A 24448-nucleotide genomic window follows, 5' to 3' on the forward strand; every position below is an offset into this window, starting at 1 on the left:
AGTGTTTTCTCCTTAATGCCCTAAGCATTTTTATTTTTTCGAGACAGAGTGTCGCTCTGTCGCCCAGGCATTTTTGAATCCGCTTCACTTGCATCTCTGCAAGCCCCTAGCTAACTCCCTACTTCACTGGTTAAATATAGCACCTCTTATCTTCTACTCACCTCATTGCCAGAAAGGTGGTACATCCTGGCTTCCTGGAGCAGCGGGAAGACCTCTGGGCACTGCCTGATGAGAGGATCTGCTTCCACCGTCTCCACAAAGTACCACGGGTCCAGAAGCGGTAAGCGCACGTTCTCGAGGACATAGGGGAGTAAGCAGAGTCGTTCTGATGGCTTGTGCCGGACCCAGCTCATCACGGTCTCAAACACCTGAGCCTCCTCGGTCACGTAAAGGTCATCACTCTTCAAGATGTGGTGAAGAGTGTCCACAGGCAGGTCAAGGAACTCCTCAGAGTTCAGAATCTGCACAAAGTTTTGAATGATGTAACTCTGAACCTGCTTCTTTAGACTGTCCAGCGAGTGTGTGTCGGCCAGCCTCAGTATTCCAACACAGTTTTCTGGGTTCAAGGCTTCAGTGAGGAAGCTGGCACAGGCATCCACCATCCGCAGGAACTGATGGAATAGAAAGGGCGGAAAGGAGGCCAGAAAATGTGAGTCCACAAGGAGGTTTATCAGTGAGTTGTGTGTAGTAGCCAAAAATTGGAAACAACCTAAATATCCAACAGTACAGGACTAGCTAAATACATATAATACAACCATACAGTCGACTTAAAGCAATGAGATACTTACGGGACTAGCTAAATACATATAATACATTCATACAGTCGACTTAAAGCAGTGAGATACAGGACTAGCTAAATACATATCACACATTCATACAGTCAACTTAAAGCAATGAGATACTTACGGGACTAGCTAAATACATATAACACAATCATACAATTGACTTAGAGCAATGAGATACTTATGGGACCAGCTAAATACATATCATACAACCATACAGTCGACTTAGAGCAATGAGATAGTTATGGGACCAGCTAAATACGTATGATACATTCATACAGTTGACTTAGAGCAATGAGATACTTACAGGACTAGCTAAATACATATCATATATTCATACAGTCGACTTAAAGCTCATACATTCATACAGTCGACTTAAAGCAATGAGATACTTACAGGACTAGTTAAATATATATAATACATTCATACAGTCAACTTAAAGCAATGAGATACTTATGGGACTAGCTAAATACGTATCATACATTCATACAGTCAACTTAAAGCAATGAGATACTTATAGGACTAGCTAAAATACATATAATACATTCATACAATTGACTTCAAGCAATGAGATACTTACGGGACTAGCTAAATACATATCATACATTCATACAGTCGACTTAAAGCAATGAGATACTTATGGGACTAACTAAATACATATCATACATTCATACAGTTGACAGCTCTATAGACACTTAAAATACTTAAAACACATGTTGTAGAAGAATATTAAATGAAATGGAAAATGTTTATAATGTATTGAGTTTTAAAATCTGTTTATTGGATCTGATTAAACCTCTACATTTAATCAGCAATTTACAGGAAATACAGGGGAAAGAGGAACCTGCTAAAGACACCATGGGAACATGATCAGCAAAATCCAGACTGTGGAAAACTCTACAGAACAACTTGTCCAGTTTTGTCAACAAATACATTACAAGGGGATAAAAGAGAGAGAGAAGGAGAGGGAGAATCTAAAGATAAACAGAGATTTAAGACACATCAACCAACTGCAAAGTATAGATCTTATTTGGATTCCTGATTTAAACCATATATATTTTTTAAAGTTGGAGAAATGGTTACAATGACTAATATTTGTTGATAATGAAACAATTATTATTCATTTTAGGTGCAATAATGGTTTCATGTTTATGTTTAAGAAGAATCCTTATTTTTTAGAAATATAACAAATATTTGCAGATAAAATGAGAAAAGCATGTCACAAATCGTATGTACATTATGACCTTACCCACCGTACATGTTCTTCACAGGGCTCTTCATTCCAGGGGCCAGGAAGATGGAAAGCCCTCACCTGAGATGTTCTGGTCCCATGACCGAAGGGGAAAAAAGATGGCAGAACCACACAGAGGTTTTTAAAGCTTCTGCTCAGAGGGGGCGCATGCTGTATTCAATTATGCAAACCCGTCCAGAGTAAGTCACATGCCAGAATTTGTCATCAAGGGGACCACAGTTCTCCCACAGAAACAGGTCTCATGGGAATATACTATATAAATAATACAGTATATTCTATACATAGTATATTAGATAATATATATAGTATAGAATATACTATATAAATAATAGAAGATATGACACTCTAATAAGACTCTGAGAATTTTTCTGTTTTTGTTTATTCATATGTTTCATGTATTTATATATCCCTTAAAATGAATACATACCACTTTTGTCATTAAAAATTAATTTGTAAAATTATTGATTGGCTCTCAGGTCCCACTTTTAAGTTATCACTGTCCTCGTAAAAATTCAAGTCCCTTATGCTTGTAGGGCACTTTACAGATGACAAAGCACTGTTAAATCCATTATATTTTGTAATATCCATTTTACAGATGACATGTCTCAAGTGCATTGGTTCATTCTTATTTGTTGTTCTCTGGAGCTTAGCTTTGAACAAGTTCAACCTCCTAGCTCCCTTCCCTGTCTACTGGACTTCTTATAGGGTCAAGTTTTCTGTGCACATGGGTTGATCGATTAATGGAAGGAGAGGAAAGGGGAGGCTGAGGGGGCAGGAGCTGGTGGGAAAGGCCTTCTGAAGGCAGGTCCTGGTGATAGTAGGGATGGGACAGACCTGACTGGGGAGGGATGGCAGAAGCTGGGGGGAGCGGGGCTATGGGGCCTGAAGGCTGATGGTGGGGTAGGACTGGTTCTAAGAGTGGACCAAGGTGACCTAGGCTCTGGACTTTACTCCAGAGCATTCCAGGGAACACATCCCTGACTTTTTGGATCAACCTCTATTGCAAAATATTATCTTTCTGTGTCAGATCACATAGGATTGTCAGTTTAAAAAGCATTTTTTTTTTTTTGCCGGGCGCAGTGGCTCACGCCTGTAATCCCAACACTTTGGGAGGCCGAGGCGGGCGGATCACAAGTTCAGGAGATCGAGACCACGGTGAAACCCCGTCTCTACTAAAAAATACAAAAAATTAGCCGGGTGCTGTGGCGGGCGCCTATAGTCCCAGCTACTCAGGAGGCTGAGGCAGGAGAATGGCGTGAACCCGGGAGGCGGAGCTTGCAGTGAGCCAAGATCACGCCACTGCACTCCAGCCTGGGGGACAGAGCGAGACTCCGTCTCAACAAAAAATAAATAAATAAATAAAATAGAAAGCATTTTTTTAGGCTGGGCGCAGTGGCTCACGCCTGTAATCCCAGCACTTTGGGAGGCCGAGGCACGCACATCATCTGAGATTGGGAGTTTGAGACCAGCCTGACCAACGTGGAGAAACCTTGTCTCTACGAAAAACACAAAATTAGCCAGGCGTGGTGGCGCATGCCTGTAATCCCAGCTACTCAGGAGGCAGCGGCAGGAGAATCATTTGAATCTGGGAGACAGAGGTTGCGGTGAGCTGGTATCATGCCATTGCACTCCAGCCCAGGCAACAAGAGAGAAACTCCATCTCAAAATAAATAAATAAATAAATAAAGCATTTCTTCAAGGGTCAATGTTGAAGGGACCAGCGACTCCACACCTGTGGGCATTTCTTGTCAGGTGGCATGAGAGACTGAGAAAAGAAGTAAGACACAGAGACAAAGTATGGAGAAAGAACAGTGGGCCCAGGGTACCGGCGCTCAGCATACGGAGGACCCGCACTGGCACCAGTCTCTGAGTTCCCTCAGTATTTATTGATTACTATTTTCACTATTTCAGCAAGGGGAATGTGGCAGGAGAGCAGGGTGATAGTGGGGAGAAGGTTAGCAAGAAAACATGTGAGCAAAGGAATCTGTCACAAATAAGTTCAAGGGGAGGTACTATGCCTGGATGTGCACGTAAGCCAGATTTTTGCTTCTCTCCACCCAAACATCTCAGTGGAGTAAAGAATAACAAAGCAGCATTGCTGCCAACGTGTCTCGCCTCCCGCCACAGGGCGGTTTTTCTCCTATCTCAGAATTGAACAAATGTACAATCGGGTTTTATACCGAGACATTCAGTTCCCAGGGGCAGGCAGGAGACAGTGGCCTTCCTCTATCTCAACTGCAAGAGGCTTTCCTCTTTTACTAATCCTCCTCAGCACAGACCCTTCACGGGTGTCAGGCTGGGGGACAGTCAGTTCTTTCCCATCCCACGAGGCCGTATTTCAGACTATCACATGGGGAGAAACCTTGGACAATACCCGGCTTTCCAGGGCAGAGGTCCCTGCAGCTTTCCGCAGTGCATTGTGCCCCTGGTTTATCGAGACTAGAGAACGGCGATGACTTTCACCAAGCGTACTGCCTGTAAACATTTTGTTAACAAGGCACATCCTGCACAGCCATAGGTCCCTTAAACCTTGATTCCATACAACACATGTTTTTATGAGCTCAAGTTTGGGGCAAAGAGGTTGGGGCAAAGTTACAGATTGACAGCATCTCAGGGCAAAGCAATTGTTCAAGGTACAAGTCAAAATGGCATTTCTTATGTCTTTCCTTTCTACATAGACACAGTAACAGTCTGATCTCTCTTTCTTTTCCCTACACAATGCAAAGTTGGAGAAGGCCTGAATTCTGCCTGAGAACCCCATGTCTGCTGGTCTCCACTGCCGGCAGCTCTGCTCTTTGCATGAGCAACCATGGAAACAGTTAAGAATGAGGCTGCTAACACCTGTTTAGTTGTTGGCAGATTTTCAGTTCAAAGACTAAAAATATGCAACAAAGACCAAGCCTTGTGAGCCCTCAGAACTGGACACCAGAACCCTATCTGGCCCTGTTCACAGAGACATCTATGAGAGCTGAAAGGAGACTCACTTAAATGGTAGCCTCCAGTGCAAAATACCGCGTTCACTGTGCCAGCGTTTGAGTGAGGGGAGGAGGAAAATTAAGTAGCTATTTCTAGGTACTTAGACTATCTCTGGGAAGTCACATAAGACCTGAACAGTAGTTGTCTCTGTTGGTGATAATGAAACAATTATTATTCATTTTAGGTGCAATAATGGTTTCATGTTTATGTTTAAGAAGAATCCTTATCTTTCAGACATAATTGAAATATTTGCAGACAAAATGAGAAAAGCACATCACAAATCATATTATGTACATTATTATTATTTTTCTTTTGAGACAGAATTTTGCTTTTGTTGCCCAGGCTGGAGTGCAATGGTGCGATCTCGGCTCACTGCAACCTCCGCCTCCCGAGTTCAAGAGATTCTCCTGCCTCAGCCTCCTGAGTAGCTGGGATTACAGGCATGCGCCACCACACCCGGCTAATTTTGTATTTTTGATAGAGATGAGGTTTCTCCATGTTGATCAGGCTGGTCTTGAACTCCTGACCTCAGGTGATCCACCCACCTTGGCCTCCCAAAGTGCTGGGATTACAGTCTTGAGCCACCGCACCGGGCCTATGATCCTATTTTCATAAATATACATATATACAGTGTGGCTCACAGTGTGAGCCACTGTGCCTGGCCTCTGTGACTTTATTTTATATACATATAAAATAAATATATTATATATATTATACATTTATATATTTATATTTTATATAAACATATAATATATATTATATTTTATATATTTATATTTTATTATATATAAATTATATATTTATATATTATATTATATATTTATATATTGTAGTATATATTATATATTTATATATAATATAATATATTTTATATATATATAATAAAGTCACAGAGGCCAGGCACAGTGGCTCACATTGTAATTCCCATCCAATTTCAGGGAAGAAAGGGAGAATCACTTTACACTCTTCACCCCTTCCTACCATCTCCAATTGTCTGTAGGAAATATCTACTTAAAATAGACCAACTTTCTCATTTATAGAGAAAATACTAGAAGGTAACATACAAAATGTTAGCAGTGGTTATAGATAAAATTATTAATTTTTTTAGAGTTTGTTGTATGACAACTTTACTATACTGAGCATGAACATTATAAACTCAGGAAAAAATATGTAAAATAAACACATTATTGTGATTTTTAAAGGACTCAATGAGAAAATAAAAAGTAAGCACTAAAAGAGTGCTTACTATAGGCCATACTAACTATAAGAGTTACTCAATCCCCACCACAACGCCATAAAGGAGGTGTTTATTATCATCCCTGAGGAAACCAGATTCAGAGAAGAAATTTCCTCAGAGACTTACAGTTAATGAAGGATAGAAGCAAAGTTTGAACCAGTCATCTCTGATTCCAAAAATGCATGTTTTTTATACTATTTCAAGCTGCTCCAGGTCACATAATGTATGTGGGAGACAGAGGCTTGGCAGATGCCAAATGTCATTTGCACACTTCACTGGGTAGCTCAGATGACCTGATCTGCCCCGACACAGGAAGGACTAGCCAACGAGATGTCAATTCCTGTTCCTGCTTAATGGCTGTTGATGAGCAAAGAAGGAAACCGCAGAGGAGAATCAAATCAAGTACCGAAGCTCACACTTGTTAGAAGAAACATTGATCTAAACTTGTCTCTCTTCACTCCACCTGGCAATTCATCCATCCAGCTACCTGTGTATGGACCGAATGTGAATTGAGCATGTATTTTTTTTTTTTTATTTTACTTTAAGTTCTGGGATACATGTACAGAACGTACAGGTTTGTCACATAGGTACACGTGTGCCATGGTTTGCTGCACCCATCAACCCGTCATCTAGGTTTTAAGCCCCACACGTTAGGTATTTGTCCTAATACTCTTTCTCCCCTTGCCCCCCACCACCAGACAGGCCCTGGTGTGTGATGTTCCCCTCCCTGTGTCCATGTGTTCTCATTGTTCAACTCCCACTTATGAGTGAAAACATGCGGTGTTTGGTTTTCTGTTCCTGTATTAGTTTGTTGAGAATGATGGCTTCCAGCTTCATCCATGTCCCTGCAAAGGACATGAACTCATCCTTTTTTATGGCTGCAAGCATCTATTAATATTATGTAGGAGGCTCCCAACTAGTGGTGGGTGTACAGAGGTGAGCAGAGACAAAGTGCCTGTGCTCATTGAAGCCAACGGACCAGCGGAGGCGGCAGACGCTAACCAAATAATACAACACGGAGTGTGAAAGGACATTTGAGATAAATGCTATGGACCAGAGTCCAGGGACTCCACTGCCTGAAACCAAAGACAGTCCTACTTCCACCCCTTCAATCTTCCACAATCTGGCTGTCAGTCATCACCAGGACCCTCCCTGACAGAACCCCAACCACAACCGCATCCATCTCCTCACTTCTCCAAGTAGTCCTGAAGCCTCCCTGTGGCAGTGCCTTTCCACGCTCCTGCCATCCCTCGGCCTGAGCTGCCTTTCCCCATCATCACCATCTGTTATGATTCTATGCACCTCACCCAGACAAGTCCGACTCCAGAGCCCAACTTGTTAAGGAAAGACTCAGGAGAGCTCACCCCATTTTCAACAGAGAAATCCCCCTGAAAGTTTACCTCAATAAGGAGGAAGACATGAATATTACAGCCATGACTATTCACATAGGGCTGTTTTCTTTGTCTTTTTGTTTAATTTAATGTAATTTAATTTTTTTTTTTTTTTTTGAGATGGAGTCTCACTCATTGCCTAGGTTGGAGTATAGTGGCACGATCTCGGCTCATTGCAACCTCTGCCTCCTGGGTTCAAGAGATTCTCCTGCCTCAGCCTCCCAAGCAGCTGGGACTACAGGGGCACGCCACCACACCCAGCTAAATTTTTTGTATTTTAATAGAGACGGGGTTTCACCATGTTGGCCATTCTGGTCTTGAACTCCTGACCTCAGGTGATCTGCCCGCCTCAGCCTCCCAACGTGCTGGGATTACGGGCATGAGCCACAGCACCCGGCTAGGTCTATTTGCTTGATTCAGAATTATTACACCTGGGATCAATGGATGGATCCAGAAAATCTGTGAACCTCTACAATAGTATGTGAACATTTGCACATGTGGCATTTTTCTGGGAACTCAGTTGGCGGGGGACAGGTGAGTTACTCCCTGTTATCCATCCACCTGAGGACAAAACCAACACAAGAGGGAAAGCCAAGTCAAAAGAGCCAGAGAGGAAGAGAGCCAGAGTCCTGACTAGACTGTGCTTGGAACCCCATCTCTGGACATTTAAAATTCTGAGTCAATACTGGCTTAAGGGCTGGGCACAATGGCTTAAGCCTGTAATCATAGTACTTTGGGAGGCCAAGGTAAGAGAATCGATTGAGCCCAGGATTTCAAGACCAGCCTGAGCAACATCGTGAGACCTCATCTTTACAAAACATGCAAAAATTAGCCTGGCGTGGTGTCCCATGCTTGTAGTCTCAGCTACTTGGGAAGCTGAGGAGGGAGGATCACCTGAGCCTGGGAGTTCAAGGTTGCAGTGAGCCATGATCACACCACTGTACTCTAGCCTGGGTAACGGAGCAAGACTCTGTCTCTAAAAAACTAAAATAAAATAAAAAGGAAAAGAAGAATTTGTAGAGAAATCCTACCTATTCATGAAGTTCATTCTTAAAAGCTACTTCTTCCTTGATGGCATCTCCTGTTCCCCAACATGGAATCCCTCCCTCCTCTGTGCTCCACTGGGCACCTCGCTTGCCCCTTTTGTGGAGCACAAAAAGTACCAGGGTCAGTTGAGACAAGCATCTCAAAGCAGCTTCTAGGTCATAGTTGGGTATTTATTCCTAGCAGCATCTACCACAAAGTCTGGAAAAAGAAGAGAAAGAGCGACAGAGGAAGGACATATTTATCACTTACTATGCACCCAGATCTGAGCTAGACACGTTCCCAGTCATTATTTCACTTAACAAATAAATTTTATTTTTTAACAAGTGTATTGTATCTAACAGGTTAAAAAAAAGGGAAGGTGTTATAATTAGCATTTGCATAGAGGAGTAAATAGAGAATCCAAAGAGCTATGCAAGTTCACACCGCTAGGAGGCGGTACAGGTGATGCTCCAGGCAGCATTGCGCTGCCTTTGTAGCTTGTTGCATTGTTGAGCTAACAAAATGCAAGGAGAGTCTGAAGAGGCTTTATGAGGACAGGGGCAGGTGGGGAATCTCCAAGTTGCCTAATTTCCTCCAAAATATACTTCAATAAACACTTTTGGGTGTGAGGGGGTGTAGGGCAGCATCACGTGATCCCAACCAATGGCTGGGAAACTGATGATGTACAGGGCAATCATGGGAACCAGAAATGGGTTTCTTTTAAATATGCTTCTGCTTCTTCACATTCAAGATTATTCAAGACTTCAGGGTAAATTTTCTGCCTCGGCCTGTGCTGATGACACATGAACTTGTTTGTTAGAGCTGAGAGATGACAGATAATGGCAAAAGACAGCCAACTTCCTGTTTGGGGGGACATGTGAGCAAAAGGTTGCAGCCAGCCACGTGACTCTCAAACAGGGAGACTAAAAATACAATCAAAGAAACCACTTGAGACATGGCTGCAGTTCCCACGAGAAGTGTTTGTGTCTGCCTCCAAGAGAATGCACTGCCTGTTCCTCATCTCCACTGCCCACCTCTGCTTCTCCTTGATGGTCTTCAAAATCTGAGGTCCTAGGGGACTTCACCCATGTGACTCCACATCTCCCTCAGGGTGCCTTCAAATCCACTTCAGAATCACTGAAGTCCTATTTTAGTCCACATCAGCAATTCCATTGACCATGGTGTCCAAATGGCCTTGGAGTTATTCTATAAAGACATTGATATTCTTACCTTCAGCTCCGACAAGTCAGCATGTGTGAAGGTGTGATGAGATTAATAAACTTTAAATTTATTTCAAAGCGTTTCTGAATTCATTGTAATTTTTGTTGTTGTTGTTTTTCGAGACAGAGTCTCACACTGTCAACAAGGCTGGAGTGCATGGTGCAATCTCAACTCACTGCAACCTTCACCTCCCAGGTTCAAGTGATTCTCGTTCCTCAGCCTCCCGAGTAGCTGGAATTATAGGCTCGCACCACCACGTCCAGCTAATTTTTATATAATATTTTTAGTAGACACAGCATTTTGCTATGTTGACCAGACTGGTCTTGAACTCCCAACTTCAAGTGATCTGCCTCCCTTGGCCTCCCAAAGTGCTGGGATTATAGGTGTGAGCCACTGTGCCCAGACAATTGTAAGTTTTTTTTGTCAAAACTTTTCTTCTCCAGCAATAGATACTAAAAGTAAAGCTCCTCTCCAGTGAGGTCTGTATTGACGTTTAAAAGGGGTCTTCATGCTAAAAATTTGTGAATTACCATTGATTCTAATCTTCCATCCTTACCTCTCTTCCCCTCTCCCGGGCGATGCTCCAGCTCCAATCCCGTGGCAGTATGCCTCACAGCCCCCCAGGAGGGACATCCTCTGCTCCCTTTGCCCCTCCTTTCAGTCCTTGCTCTAGACTTGGCTGAGAAATCTGCTGGTTCCTGGAAGCCTCATGGAGTGGGCAGAAAAGGAAGGAACTAAGACTGCAAAAGACCTGCTCACTAAGGCAGGGCAGATGTGGGAGGACTGAGGCAACTGCGGAAATGGACTGGGGAAAAGACCATCAGTGTGGCAAGCTTAGTCAAGATTCAAGCAGCAAACAGCCCCTGAGTTTCCAGAGAAGACGGTGGTGGCCCCAGCAGGCTAGCAGGGCACAACAGGTAATACATGTGACCCACATATTCAAGGGGCAAGTGGCATGGCTGGGGCTCAGTGATGCAGCCCAGGGACGAGGAAAGGACCAGGGAGAAACACTGTTGTAAAGATGAAGTAGAATGATTGCCTCTGGGACATGGTTGATGCTCAGGGTGTGGTGTGGGGTGTGTGTGTGTGTGTGCGCGTGCGCGTGTGTGTGTAGGGCACAGCAGCAGGAATGGAAGCAGAAGCCAAGTGCAGAGAAGCAGCCCCATGAACTCAGGCAGCTGCAATAGGTGGGGTGGTGGGTAGGGAAGGCTGAAACAAGTCTACTTCCAGGTTCTTTCTGCCTGGAATACTTTTCTCCCGATCCTACTGGCACCCATCCTATGAAGTCCAATTCAATGTCTGCTCCTTTCTGCCTTGGGTTCTGCTTGTTTTCTCCAATGGCCTAAAGGCTCATTGAGAATCTTTCAGGGATAGTGGAGGGAAGTGGATATATGGAGTCGGAAGTTCTGGGTTTACTTGAAAACTCCACCCATAGCTCCACCTCTCTCTCTCTCTCTCTCTCTCTCTCTCTCTCTCAGCTAGTTTTCTCATCTGGAAAGTGCTGAGAACATAAAACCCACCTTGCAGGCTCATTGTGAGGGTTCTACCTGGCCTGCTCGCCCACAAAGTCATCGTCAACATCAAATGGGATATGTAGGGGACAAAACTGCTACATAAATGTGACCTGTACTCCACATTTTTAATCTTTATTTTCTCCTGACAGCTTCTCACAAAACACCTTGCACTTAGAACATGCTTAGTAATTTGTGGTAGGTAGGGAGCACTTAAAGTCAGAATCTGGTAGCAATATGGATTTTCATTACAATTAAAACCCCACACCCCACTTCCTGTATTTTACAACCTATAGGCGGCAACGGAGCACAGACTTACTTAGGGAAGGGGTGATAAAGCAGGCAAAAGAAGATAATTCTTGGCTTTTGAGTTTCTAAATAGACTTTCAGAACTTGAACTAGAGAAGTGGTTTTGAAAGAAATACCAGTTAGTGGTAAGAATCTAGCCCTTCCAGCCTCAAAAGCCAGAGTGCTAAAGAGTCTGAGCACCAAGTTTAGACCAAAACAGGAGACACGGAAGAATGGATGACAAAGCAAGAGTCAGCTTTTCCCACCCCGGAGGCAATAAAGATTCCCAGGCAAGGAAGAGAGACAAGAAAGAGATTGTCTAACAAAAGAGCGAGAAGCAGGGGTGGGTTCCCGAGATGATGCCTCACTTCCCATCCCAGGCCAAATCTCCAGAGTGAGGGGGATGCTAAAAGTCCCTCATAGGTTGTGAATCTGAGAACAAAAGAACGTGTGCCTTGATCGCAGAGTTGAAAGCAGAAAAGCAGCATATACATCATGGAATACTATGCAGCCATAAAAAAGGATGAATTCGTGTCCTTTGCAGGGACATGGATGCAGCTGGAAACCATCATTCTCAGCAAACTATCGCAAGAACAGAAAACCAAATACCGCATGTTCTCACTCATAGGTGGGAATCGAACAATGAGATCACTTGGACACAGGAAGGGGAACATCACACACTGGGGCCTATTGTGGGGTTGGGGGAGGGGGGAGGGATAGCATTAGGAGATATACCTAATGTAAATGACGAGTTAATGGGTGTAGCAAACCAACATGGCACATGTATACATGTGTAACAAACCTGCACGTTGTGCACATGTACCCTAGAACATAAAGTATAATAAAAAAAAAAAGAAAGAAAGAAAAGCAGCAGTCCAGTATGGTGGTAACAGATGAGATGAGAGTGTGTTGTTTCCAGACAAAGGGGCCCTATGGCAGTTGCTCCACATCCCCTATAGCTCTGGATTTGTAAAGGAGAGCGAATGAAAGTGTCTTGTGTCTTGAGAGGGGCACAGATGTAGCTGAGAGGATTGGCAGACCTGAAGAGGCTTTGCAAACAGGACAGAGAGAATGCTAAGTGGCCTGCAAGGACCAATGACCAGAATCAGGTAGGACTGGGGACTTGTTGATGTCAGTGAGAAAGGAATGAAAACTCAGAGAGAGACTGATGGGAACACAGGTGCTCCAGTGGGTGCCACATGGACCAATAATGCAAATGACCATGGTAAGCCCAGGACAGATGCCTCTTTTTTCAATGCCCAGCACTGTATAAATGTCCCCTGGAACTATGTAAGCAACCCGAATCCTGAATTGATTAAACTTTCCTGTGTCATTAACTATGATTTCTGCCACTGGTAGAATGAGAGCTCAGGATAGAAATTAAGTTCAATGATAGAAAAATAACAGGTTTGGGCGACCACAGTGGCTCATGCCTGTAATTCCAGCACTTTGGGAGAGTGAGACAGGAGGATTGTTTGAGGCAATGAGTTCGAGACCAGCCTGGGCAACAGAGTGAGATTTTGTCTCTAAATAATAATAATAATAATAATAATAAGCCAGGCATAGTGGTGCATGGCTATATTCCCAGCTACTTGGGAGGCTGAGGTAGGAAGATCTCTTGAGCCTGGGAGTTTAAGGTTGTAGTGAGCTATGATTGTGCCACCACACTCCAGCCTAGGTGACACACCAAGGCCCTGTATCAAAAAAAAAAAAAAAAAAAAAAACCCAGAAAACAGAAAAATAATAGGTTAAATCACATTCTTTTCGGCACACTTGAGTTTGTAGCCTAAGATTCAGACCCTCTATATTAGTTAAGACTCAAAAAGAACAATATGAAATTCAAAAGCAGGCAAAACTAACCCATGGCAAGAGATGTTAGAGCAGTAGTTAGCATGGGAAAGGACTGGCTAGGGAGGCTGCGAAGGAGAGTGCTGGGATGCCAGGGCTGTTGTCAGTCTTGATCAGACTGATGGTAGAATGGTGAAATACACATGTAAAAATTCATCAAACTGGAAGCACTTTAAGAAGTACACATTTTACTAAATGCAAGTTATACCTACAAATAAAAGCATAAACAATTGAGATCAAACACGGAGAAATTTAAAGACAAAAGATGTTAAATAGCCAGCAGCAGACTCATTCTGGGGACACTTGGTGGTGAAGGGGGCCAGCTCCTCCACACCTGTGAGTATTTCTCGTCAGGTGGGATGAGAGACTGAGAAAAGAAATAAGACACAGAGACAAAGTATAGAGAGAGAACAGTGGGCCCAGGTGACGGGCACTCAGCATATGGAGGACCCGCGCCAGCACTGGTCTCTGAGTTTCCTTAGTATTTATTGATCACTATCTTTACTATCTCGGGGAAGGGGATGTGGCAGGACTATAAGGTAATGGTGAGGAGAGGGTCAGCAGGAAAACATGTGAGAAAGGTCTCTGTGTCATAAATAAGTTTAAGGAAAGGTGCTGTGCCTTGATGTGTACGTAGGCCAGATTTATGTTTGACTTTACACAAGCATCTCAGTGTAGTAAAGAGCAGTACAGTTGCCAGCATATATCACCTCCAGCTATAAGGCGGTTTTCTCCTATCTCAGTAATTAGAATGTACGATTGGGTTTTACACTGAGACATTCCATTCCCAGGGACGAGCAGGAGACAGATGCCTTCCTCTTATCTCAACTGCAAAGAGGTATTCCTCTTTCACTAATCCTCCTCAGCACAGACACTTTACAAGTGTCCGGCTGAGGGACGGTCAAGTCTTTCCCTTCCCACAAGGCCATATCTCAGGCTGTCTCAGTGGGGAGAAACCTTGGACAATACCCAGGCTTTCTTGAGCAGAGGTCCCTGCGAACTTCCGCAGTGCATTTTGTCCCTGGGTACTCTTGAGACTGAAGAATGGCGATGACTTTTACCAAGCACACTGCCTGCAAACAAACTTTTTTTTTTTTTTTGAGACGGAGTCTCGCTCTGTCGCCCAGGCTGGAGTGCAGTGGCCGAATCTCAGCTCACTGCAAGCTCCGCCTCTCCGGTTCACGCCATTCTCCTGCCTCAGCCTCCAGAGTAGCTGGGACTACAGGCGCCCGCCACCTCGCCTGGCTAGTATTTTTTTTGTATTTTTTAGTAGAGACGGGGTTTCACCGTGTTAGCCAGGATGGTCTCAATCTCCTGACCTCGTGATCCACCCATCTTGGCCTCCCAAAGTGCTGGGATTACAGGCTTGAGCCACCGCGCCCGGCCGCAAACAAATTTTTAACAAAGCACATCCTGCACAGCCCTAAATCCATTAAACCCTGAGTCAACACAGCGCATGTTTCTGCGAGCACTGGTTTGGGGCTAGGGTTACAGATGAATAGCATCTCAAGGCAGAAGAATTTTTCATAGTACAGAATAAAATGGAGTTTCTTATGTCTTCTTCTTTCTACACAGACACAGTAACAGTCTGATCTCTCTTTCTTTCCCCGACAGGTGGCCCCAAGCGTCCAAGCTTCCCCAGAGGGTGCTGGGCCAGTCTTGCCCCCGACACACTCTCACGGAGCACTGCTGGTTCTCAGAACATTGCACTGGGCAGTCCTGCCTGAGGACACCCTTCCTGGAGGCCCTAGCTGCCTTCAGGATGATGGCTTGTTTCAGGCATCACTCTGAGGCATGGACAGAGCATGTGTAGTGGAGAACACACAGGCTACGCACAGGACCACAGGAGTCAAATCCAGGCTCCCCTCTTACTAGCTGTGAAGACTTGAGCATTTCCTTAACATTAATGAATTTTATGCCCCTCATCTATACATTGCGGGTAAAAAGACCTACCTTAATTTTTTTTTTTTTTTTTTTTTTTTGAGATGGAGTCTCACTCTGTCACCTAGGCTGGAGTGCAATGGTGCAACCTCCGCCTCCTGGGTTCAAGCGATTCTCCTGCCTCAGCCTCCCAAGTAGCTGAAACTACAGGCGCCAGCCACTACACCTGGCTAATTTTTGTATTTTTAGCAGAGACGGGGGTTTCATCATGTTAGTCAGGCTGGTCTCGAACTCCTGACCTCAGGTGATCTGCCCGCCTCCGCCTCCCAAAGTTCTGGGATTACATGCATGAGTCACCGTGCCTGGCCAGACCTACATGACTTTAAACAATGTAGTTCAGGCAAAATAGTCACTACCGGCTGGGCACGGTGGCTCAGGTCTGTAATCCCAGCATTTTGGAAGGCCAAGCCAGGTGGATCACCTGAGGTCAGGAGTTCGAGACGAGCCTGGCCAACATGGTGAAACCCTGTCTCTAATAAAAATGCAAAAATTAGCTGGGTGTGGTGGCACATGCCTGTACTCCCAGCTACTCAGGAGGCTGAGGCAGAAGAATCGCTTGAACCCAGGAGGCAGAGGTTGCAGCGAGCCGAGATGGTGCCACTGCACTCCAGCCTGGGCAACACTGGGACCTTCACCAAAGTCTTCTCTAACTGCCACCATGTCTCCGCCCCAGAGGGTACTGTGGGGGCCCCTCATGGGCTCTTCTTAGGCCCAGGCCAAATGACCAAGCTCCCACCCCAGCATCCCCCGTTTTTCCTCACTTTGGCCACAGGACTCAGCCTGGTTTTCTTCTCCTAAGTTGCTGCTTCTAACCAACTGTTATGTACCATAGGGATCCTTCCATCCCAGATCAAATGCAGGGTGAGGATGGTCTCCCTGACCTCACATCTTCTTGCTGCCTGCAGATAAGCTCCCAATCCTTTACTCTTCCATGAGTTGTGGGGTTTTTTTCATAAGTTTTTGGGGTACAGGAGATATTTGGTTACATGCCATGAGGTGTTTTGTTTTGTTTTGTTTTGTTTTTTGTTTTAAATGGAGTTTCACTCTGTTGCCCAGGCTGGAGTGCAGTGGCGTGATTTCAGCTCACTGCAACCTCCCCCTTCCAGGTTCAAGAGATTCTCCTGCCTCAGCCTCCTGAGTAGCTGGGATTACAGGCGCCTGCCACCACACCTGGCTAATTTTTTGTATGTTTAGTAGAGACAGGGTTTCATCATGTTGGCCGGGCTGGTCCGGAACTCCTGACATCAGGTGATCCACCAGTCTCGGCCTCCCAAAGTGCTGGGATTATAGGCGTGAGCCACTGTGCCCAGCCTCATGAGTTTTTAATAATAAAAATGAAAGTAACAAACATGGCAAACTTCTCAAACAAACATGTCAGTGCCCTGATTGAGAAATCATTCTCCTTCAAGACGGAAAAATTTTGCCAAGTCCTTACAGTCATTGTCTCAGGTTCACAGTTTGGGGCTGGCTTGCTTACCTATGACTCAGAAGCCTGATGGTCCAGTTAAGGAAAGGGAGGCCCTTGGCTTCTCTAGAGCCCCTGCTGGGTAGCATTCATTTCAAAGATCCTACCTAATGTGGGAACAGGTCCCTTGGGCCTTTCCTCTTAGATGCTTCTCTTACTTTTACCTTTCCAAAAGCTAGTTGGGGAAAATGTGTTTCTCCTCATGATTGGCCAATACATTATGGCCAGATGACTGCAAAGTTCCTCTAGTGGGCAGATCAATCAGTACCTGCCATACTCAAGGTTTCCTCCTAAAAGAAACTGTCTTGTTTCATGGCATCGCTGATTGGTCTGTAAACCCAAGGCACTCACGCTGTAAACTGGCCAGAAGCTCATGACGTTGCCTGGCCTGGTAGGAAAAGCTCTTCCCAACAGCGATAGAGCTGATTGGCTTGGTCATCAGATTGTCTCTTCATGGACCAGGAAATTCTGGGAGAGAAGCAATTGGTGGGTAACAGGAAGACACTGAGAGCAGCTGAGTCACACTGATGGTGTGAAAATTAAGAAATGTTTATTACTGGGTGGGGCGGGGAGCACCGGGATAATCTGATTCCTGTTCATTTCAGTCCCACAGAGGCGGTACGGGCTTCTGCAGATGTTCTAAAAGGACCAGATAAAATGCCATCACTGGCACACTTTTCTCTACCTATAACCCTGAGTTAATTAAAATAAAGCACCGATTTGTTTCATCGTTCTAATCATGTATCCTATGAACATGATAAAAAAACTTTTGGTCAGGCACGGTGGCTTACACCTGTAATCCCAGCACTTTGGGAGGCCAAGAGGGGCGGATCACGAGGTCAGGAGTTCGAGACCAGCCTGACCAACATGGTGAAACCCCGTCTCTACTAAAAATACAAAAATTAACCAGGAGCGGTAACACACGCCTGTAATCCCAGCTACTCAGGAGGCTGAGGCAGGAGAGTTGCTTGAACCCAGGAGGTTGCAGTGAGCTGAGATTGTGCCATTGCGCTCCAGCCTGGGCAACACAGCAAGAGTCTCTCAAAAAGAAAAAAAAAACAAAAACATTTTTAAACATGGTCTCTTACAATCCTAATGGGGGGGCAGTGGGGGGCAAATATTTAGGAATGCCTTAAGGAAATGTTCTCATAGCTCAGTGTCAGCCCCGTTTATCCAAGGCACAAACTATCCAAAGTAAAGTAAAAACCACACAACTGATGGGAAGAAAATTCCATTCTTGGAAGTATGCTGTATCTTAAAAACATCATCTCATCTAATCTCATAATAACGCTCCCTGGAAGGTGGGATGTTTATCAGCCTAGTTTTACAAATGAAAAATCTGAATCTCAGAAAATTTAAGGAAGTGGTCCACAGCCACATAGCAAATAAGTGACTGACCCAGGGCTTAAACCCAGGTCTGCCTGCCCGTGTTCTTTCCACTCTGCCACTCTGCCTTATAAGAGATCATTACCAATAACTGGACATGTGTCACAGCTAATGTGACCCCAACCATATTATGCTGCCATTGGGAAGAACAAGGTAGTTTCCACGCGCAGACCTGTGGCAATCCCAAAATACAGTGTGAAGTAAAACTAGTAAGAGGCAAAATGGGATGTATAGTGTGACTACGTTGTGTTAAAAAAAAATGGAGGCCTGAGTGGGAGTGCTATGCACAGACAGACTGCTATATGCATGGAATGTGAAGAGCAGCAGGACACTGCAAACAGGCAGCGTGTCATGGCTTCCCTTCCAGATTTCTGAATTTGGAATGGGAGTATGTTTTATCCATTCAAAAGAATAAATAAATTTTCGCTGGGTGTGGTGGCTCATGCCTGTAATCCCAGCACTTTGGGAGGCCGAGTCAGGCAGATCACCTGATGTTGGGAGTTCGAGACCAGCCTGGTCAACATGGTGAAACCCCGTCTCTACTAAAAATACAAAAAAAATTAGCTGGGCATGGTGGCGCATGCCTGTAATCCCAGCTACTCGGGAGGCTGAGGCAGGAGAATTGCTTGAACCCAGGAGGTAGAGGTTGTGGTGTGACAAGATTGTGCCATTGGACTCCAGCCTGGGCAACAAGAGCGAAACTCCATCATAAATAAATAAATAAATAATTTTTACAAACCACAGAGTTATTTCAACAACCTATAAACTTTTGTCCCTTATGATGCCTTGAAACCTGAAAATGACCCCAGTTTTCTCTATCTGAGACGTCATAGCAAGTAACCCAGAGTCAACAGAAATCAGTGGGTTAAACAGATAGTTGGAAGCCCACAGCAATCTTCTCTTATTTTCGTAAGAATTGACGCTCATAAGGAAACTGAGTACAATCGCTTCAGAAAGAAACTTACTAATTTTTGCCCAGAAAGTAAAAGATATTTGGGATTTTTTGAGGCGAGGGCTTACCAGAATAGGGAAATCAACAACAGATAAAGCTCATTCTGTCTCTGCACCATGTCTGTCCTCTCCCACTTTTCTCATTAAAACCAACATCCCTATGGAAGTTCATCACTTGAGAGAAAATAAAAAATGAGGCAGGGAGTGGGGGAATGGAGAAAAATACTTTATGCCAAGTGATTCTAAGTATATTAAAGTTGGCCGGGCACAATGGCTCATGCCTGTAATCCCAGCACTTTGGGAGGCCGAGGCAGACAGATCACTTGAGGTCAGGAGTTCGAGATCAGCCTGGCCAATATGGTGAAACTCCGTCTCTACTAAAAATACAAATATCATCTGGGCATGATGGCATGCGCCTGTAGTCCCAGCTACTCAGGAGGCTAGGGCAGGAGAATCACTAAAACCCAGGAGGCGGAGGTTGCAGGGGGCCAAGATGGCGCCATTGCACTCCAGCCTGGGCGTCACAGTGAGATTCTGTCTGAAAAAAAAAAGGATATTAAAGTTGTAAACATAACAAGACTGAATGAAATTGAATAAGGATATGATCAAGCAAGGGAAAGGCTAAAAATGCACACCAAAGACAAAAGTCTTCCAGGAAATGACCAATAGCTATGACTAAATACTAGTTTTAAACTTTTGTACATTAAAAAAGCTATATTTTAAAATGATGAGTCAAGTAACTAGTAGGAAAATATCTGAAGCATACATGACAAAAGATTGTAGTCTTTACTATTTAAAAAGTTTTTGTAGCTCTTTTGAAAAGCCACCCAAAACTGAAAGGAGAACAGAAAACAGAAACATAAACACCACACTCGATGAAACCAGGAGACATCAGTAACCCCAAACCACAGAAGAGCCACTGGCTCCAATTAAGCTTCTGCAAGTTGTACTCATTGTTCTTGGTGGCAGGACCCATGCGTAGGTTCTAGGCACAAAGCTCCCCTGTCTTCATCTTATTGAGGAGTCAATGCCCTATCTCACCACCTCTCAGAAATTATCCAAAAGAGCATCTTCTAACTTTCAAGTAAGCACAAGCCCAGCCAGGGGTGTGTGTGTGTGTGTGTGTGTGTGTGTGTGTGTGTGTGTGTTTGTGTCCATGTTGCAGGTACAGTCCTGGGAGCTAGACCAGGTCTGGCCTCTGGAGAATTACTGCGTTCACCTGCTTCAGAGAAGAGCACTGAGCCAGTTTGTTCACACACCTGGAAGAGGTTAGCAGCCTCCAGGACCCGCTGGACGTTCTGCTTGGTGATCAGCGCCTTGCTGGTGTACGTGTAGTCCAGGAGAGTGTGCATGGTCTCAGCATCAACCCCTTTAATAATGATCCTTTTCTCATACTTTTCCTTTAAATCGTTGCAGAACATGGCCCTGGAAGAGAAATATGTGAATATGAATTGTACCGGGACCCTTGGTTCCAGGCCTAAAGAGATCCCCTTTCAGACTCATTGGCCCTCACAGAATAGGGGGTTTCCCAAGGTCAGGTCCTGGGCTGGTTGGTGGCTCTCTGTTCTCCAAGCACCCTCTACGCATCAGACATTTCATCAGTACTTACCAAGCTGAACTGAACTGCCCTGCTCCTCCATGCCCGACCGTGATCCCCGAAGTCAGTCCCAGATCTATTTTATTGGCTTTTATTCGCTCAAAGTGCAGGTGATTGATCTGAGGGCATTGTGGGATCCCCAAGCTTCATCTTTTCTTTCCCCTCAGCACCCAGACAGGGCTTCTGATTCTCACACTGGCTCTTGTCTGGCCTGGAGCCTGGTCCCACATTCTGGCCTGGCCAGCTGAGGCCCAGATACCTGCCGGAAGTGCAAGTGGCTCCTGTAGCTGCCTCTCACCCCAGCAGCTGAACCCAATGTCCACGGGTTCCCAGATGCAGCTGGGAGCCTTGAATTCCCTCATTTCAGGACTCTGTCTCACCTCTGGAGTCTGCTTTTCCTGCTCCCTCCCCAAGACTGGACTTCCAGATATTTAGCCTCCACCTTGGCAGCAGGGGAACAGGATAGAAAGGATGTAGGTTTTATTATAGCATTGGATGGACCAGGATTTGAACACCAGTTCCACCAACCCAGGAACTGGACATGTTATTTAATCTCCATGACCTTCAGTTTTCTCATCTGAAATGGGGATTTTAATAGCTATTTTTAAGTTTATTGTAAGGATTAGGACCCAAAGGACTATAAATCATTCTACCATAATGACACATGCACGTGTATGTTCATTGCAGCACTATTCACAATAGCAAAGACATAGAATCAACCCAAATGCCCACCAGTGGTAGATTGGATAAAGAAACTGTGGTACATATATATCATGGAATACTATGCAGCCATAAAAAAGAATGAGATCATGTCCTTTACAGGGACATGGACAGAGCTGCGGGCCATTATCCTCAGCAAACTAACACAAGAACAGAAAACCAAATACCTCATGTTCTTACTTATAAGTGGGAGCTAAATGATGAGAACACATGGACACATAGAGGGGAACAACACACACTGAGGCCTATCAGAGGGTAGAGGGCGGGAAGAGGGAGAGAATCAAGAAAAATAACTAATGAGTACTAGGCTTAACACCTGGGTGATGAAATAATCTGTACAACTCCCCATGACATAAGTTTACCTATATAACAAACCTACGTATACCCCCGAACTTAAAATAAAAGTTAAAAAAAAGAGAGATACAGAGAATTTTTTTTTTTTTTTCCCCATGCCAGGCTCATATGTGAATTTATCATACTTCTTGGACTTTGACATTTAAACTGTTGGTCCTTCCCAGGGAATGTGTGAGGAATTTTATTTATTTTTAAAATTCATGTAACCTAACCATGCTCTGAAAAAATTTCTGGAGTTCTGGAAACTTAAATGGTACCTAAAATATAGCAGGAATGCATTAATTAAAAGTAGGTGGGGGCCAGGCATGGGGGCTCATCCCTGTAATCCCAGCACTTTGGGAGGCCAAGGTGGGTGCATCACTTGAGGTCAGGAGTTCGAGACCAGCCTGGCCAATGTGGTAAAACTCCATCTCTACAACAATACAAAAACTAGCCAGGTATGACTAATCGCTTGAACCCAGGAGGCGAAGGTTGCAGTGAGCTGACATTGCGCCACTGCACTCCAGTTTGGGCAACAGGGCAAGGCCATGTCTCAAAAGAAAAGAAAAGAAAAGACAAAACCTCTAACCCCCAGTGTGACTCTATTTGGAAATAGGGGTTTTAGGAGGTAATTAAGAGGTCACAGGGTTGGTGTCCTAATCGGATAGGATTGATGTTATAAGAAGAGGAAGAGAGACCAGAATTCTCTTGTGCACGCTACCCCATGTGAGGACTTAGCAAGGAGGTGGCCATCTGCAAGCCAGAAAGGTGACTTCACCAGAGCCCACTCATGCTAGCACCCCAATCTCGGACTTTCAGCATCCAGAACTGTGAGAAAAAAAATGTACGTTGGTTAATCCATCCGGTCGATGGTGTTTTGTTATGGCAACCCAAGCTGAATAAGTCACATTTTGGCACTGAGAAATGGGGTGCTGTTGTCACAAATACCTAAAAAATGTGAAAACAGCTTTGGAACTGAGTAATGGGTGGGTTAGAGGAATTTTGAGGTGAAAGCTAGAAAAAGTCTAAATTGCCATGAATAGAATGTTGGCCGAAATATGGGCATTAAAGATCATTCTGGTGAAGTCTCCAGTGGAAATGAGGAACATGTATTGGAAACCGGAGGAAAAGTGATCCTTGTTATAAAGTGGCGAAGACTGGACTAAACTATGTTCTGCTGTTTTGCAAGAGGTGGAACTTGCAAACAATGAAATTGGATATTTAGCTGTTGATACTTCTGAGCAAAGCGTGAAAGAAGCAGCTTTGTTCCTCCCACTGCATGTAGTAAAATGCAAGGGGAGAAGGGTGAATTAGAAAAAGAGTGTTTAGATAAGAGGGAACCAAAAATTAAAGAGTTGGAAAATTCTCAGTGTACCCATTCTAAGAAAAATGAGGAAGCATGTTCTGAAGAGAACACCAAAAATGTGGCTGGACTATCATTTAATAAAATGCTTATGGAGTTATAGGAACAGAAAGAAACACTGCCAGTTTGAACTGAAGGGGAAGAGACAAGACAATTGAAGGAAGGCTGTCAGACTTCTTGGATTTGACAGTAAAAAACAATGAGGTACTCAGCTGTGGACATGCACTTTTTTTTTTTTTTGAGACAGAGTCTCACCCTGTCACCTAGGCTGGAGTGCAGTGGCACCATCTCAGCTCACTGCAACCTCTGCCTCCCAAATTCCAGCGATTCTCCTGCCTTAGCCTCTGGAGTAGCTGGGATTATAGGCACTTGCCACCACGCCTGGCTAATTTTTGTATTTTTAGTAGAGATAGTGTTTCGCTGTGTTGGCCAGGCTGGTCTCAAACTCCTGACGTCAGGTGATCCACCCACCTCAGCCTCCCAAAGTCCTGGAATTACAGGCATGAGCCACTGCGCCCAGCCTGCACTATTCTTCAAGAAGAGGGAAAAATTACCCTAAGGGTGATTCAGAGATAATTAGGGCCACTGCCTCAGTTCAGGAAGCCAGACAGCCTCCATCAGACGCCTGGGAGTCGGGGGAGGGGGTGTTGGGAGGACTCTCACCTACAGCCATGGAGGTGACACTGCCACCTCAGTGGGCTGGAAGGGAAGACCATCAAACCAAAAAGGATTATTCTGAAGCCTGGAAATCTAATGGAATTTATCTCACTAGGTTTTGGAATTTCTTGGGACACCTCACTTCTTCCATCTTTCATATTTCTCCCTTTTGGAATGGGAATGTCTTTCCCACGCTTGTCCCATTTTTGTATTTTGGAAGCACACATCTTGTCTTGTTCCATGGGTTCACAGCTGGTGAGGAATTTTGCTTTAGGATGAATTGTACTTCAAGTCTCATCCATATTTGATTTAGATGATATTCAGACAATAATTTGGACTTCAGAGTTGATGCTGGAATAAATTAAGACTTGGGAAGCTGTTAGGATGTAATGAATGTATTTTTCATATAAGAAGGACATGAATTTGGGGGCCAAGTATGGAATGTCATGGATTGAATTGTGTGCCCCACAAAATTCATATGTTGAAACCCTAACCCCTAATGT

General features: G+C 44.4%; 1 protein-coding gene across 1 annotated transcript in view; it reads right to left on the minus strand.

The window, feature by feature from the left end:
• KLHL6 (kelch like family member 6) overlaps positions 1 to 24448 on the minus strand; it is a 70990-nt gene that overhangs the window by 20355 nt on the left and 26187 nt on the right. Inside the window, exons 2-3 of the mRNA XM_050780188.1 lie at positions 20535 to 20700; positions 162 to 611 (exon numbers count right to left, since the gene is read on the minus strand). Coding sequence (XP_050636145.1) covers positions 162 to 611; positions 20535 to 20700 — 616 coding nt within the window. The remainder of the gene's footprint in view (positions 1 to 161; positions 612 to 20534; positions 20701 to 24448) is intronic.

Source organism: Macaca thibetana, chromosome 2 (genome assembly GCF_024542745.1).
Source record: "Macaca thibetana thibetana isolate TM-01 chromosome 2, ASM2454274v1, whole genome shotgun sequence".
In the NCBI taxonomy this organism is placed as follows: Eukaryota; Metazoa; Chordata; class Mammalia; order Primates; family Cercopithecidae; genus Macaca; species Macaca thibetana.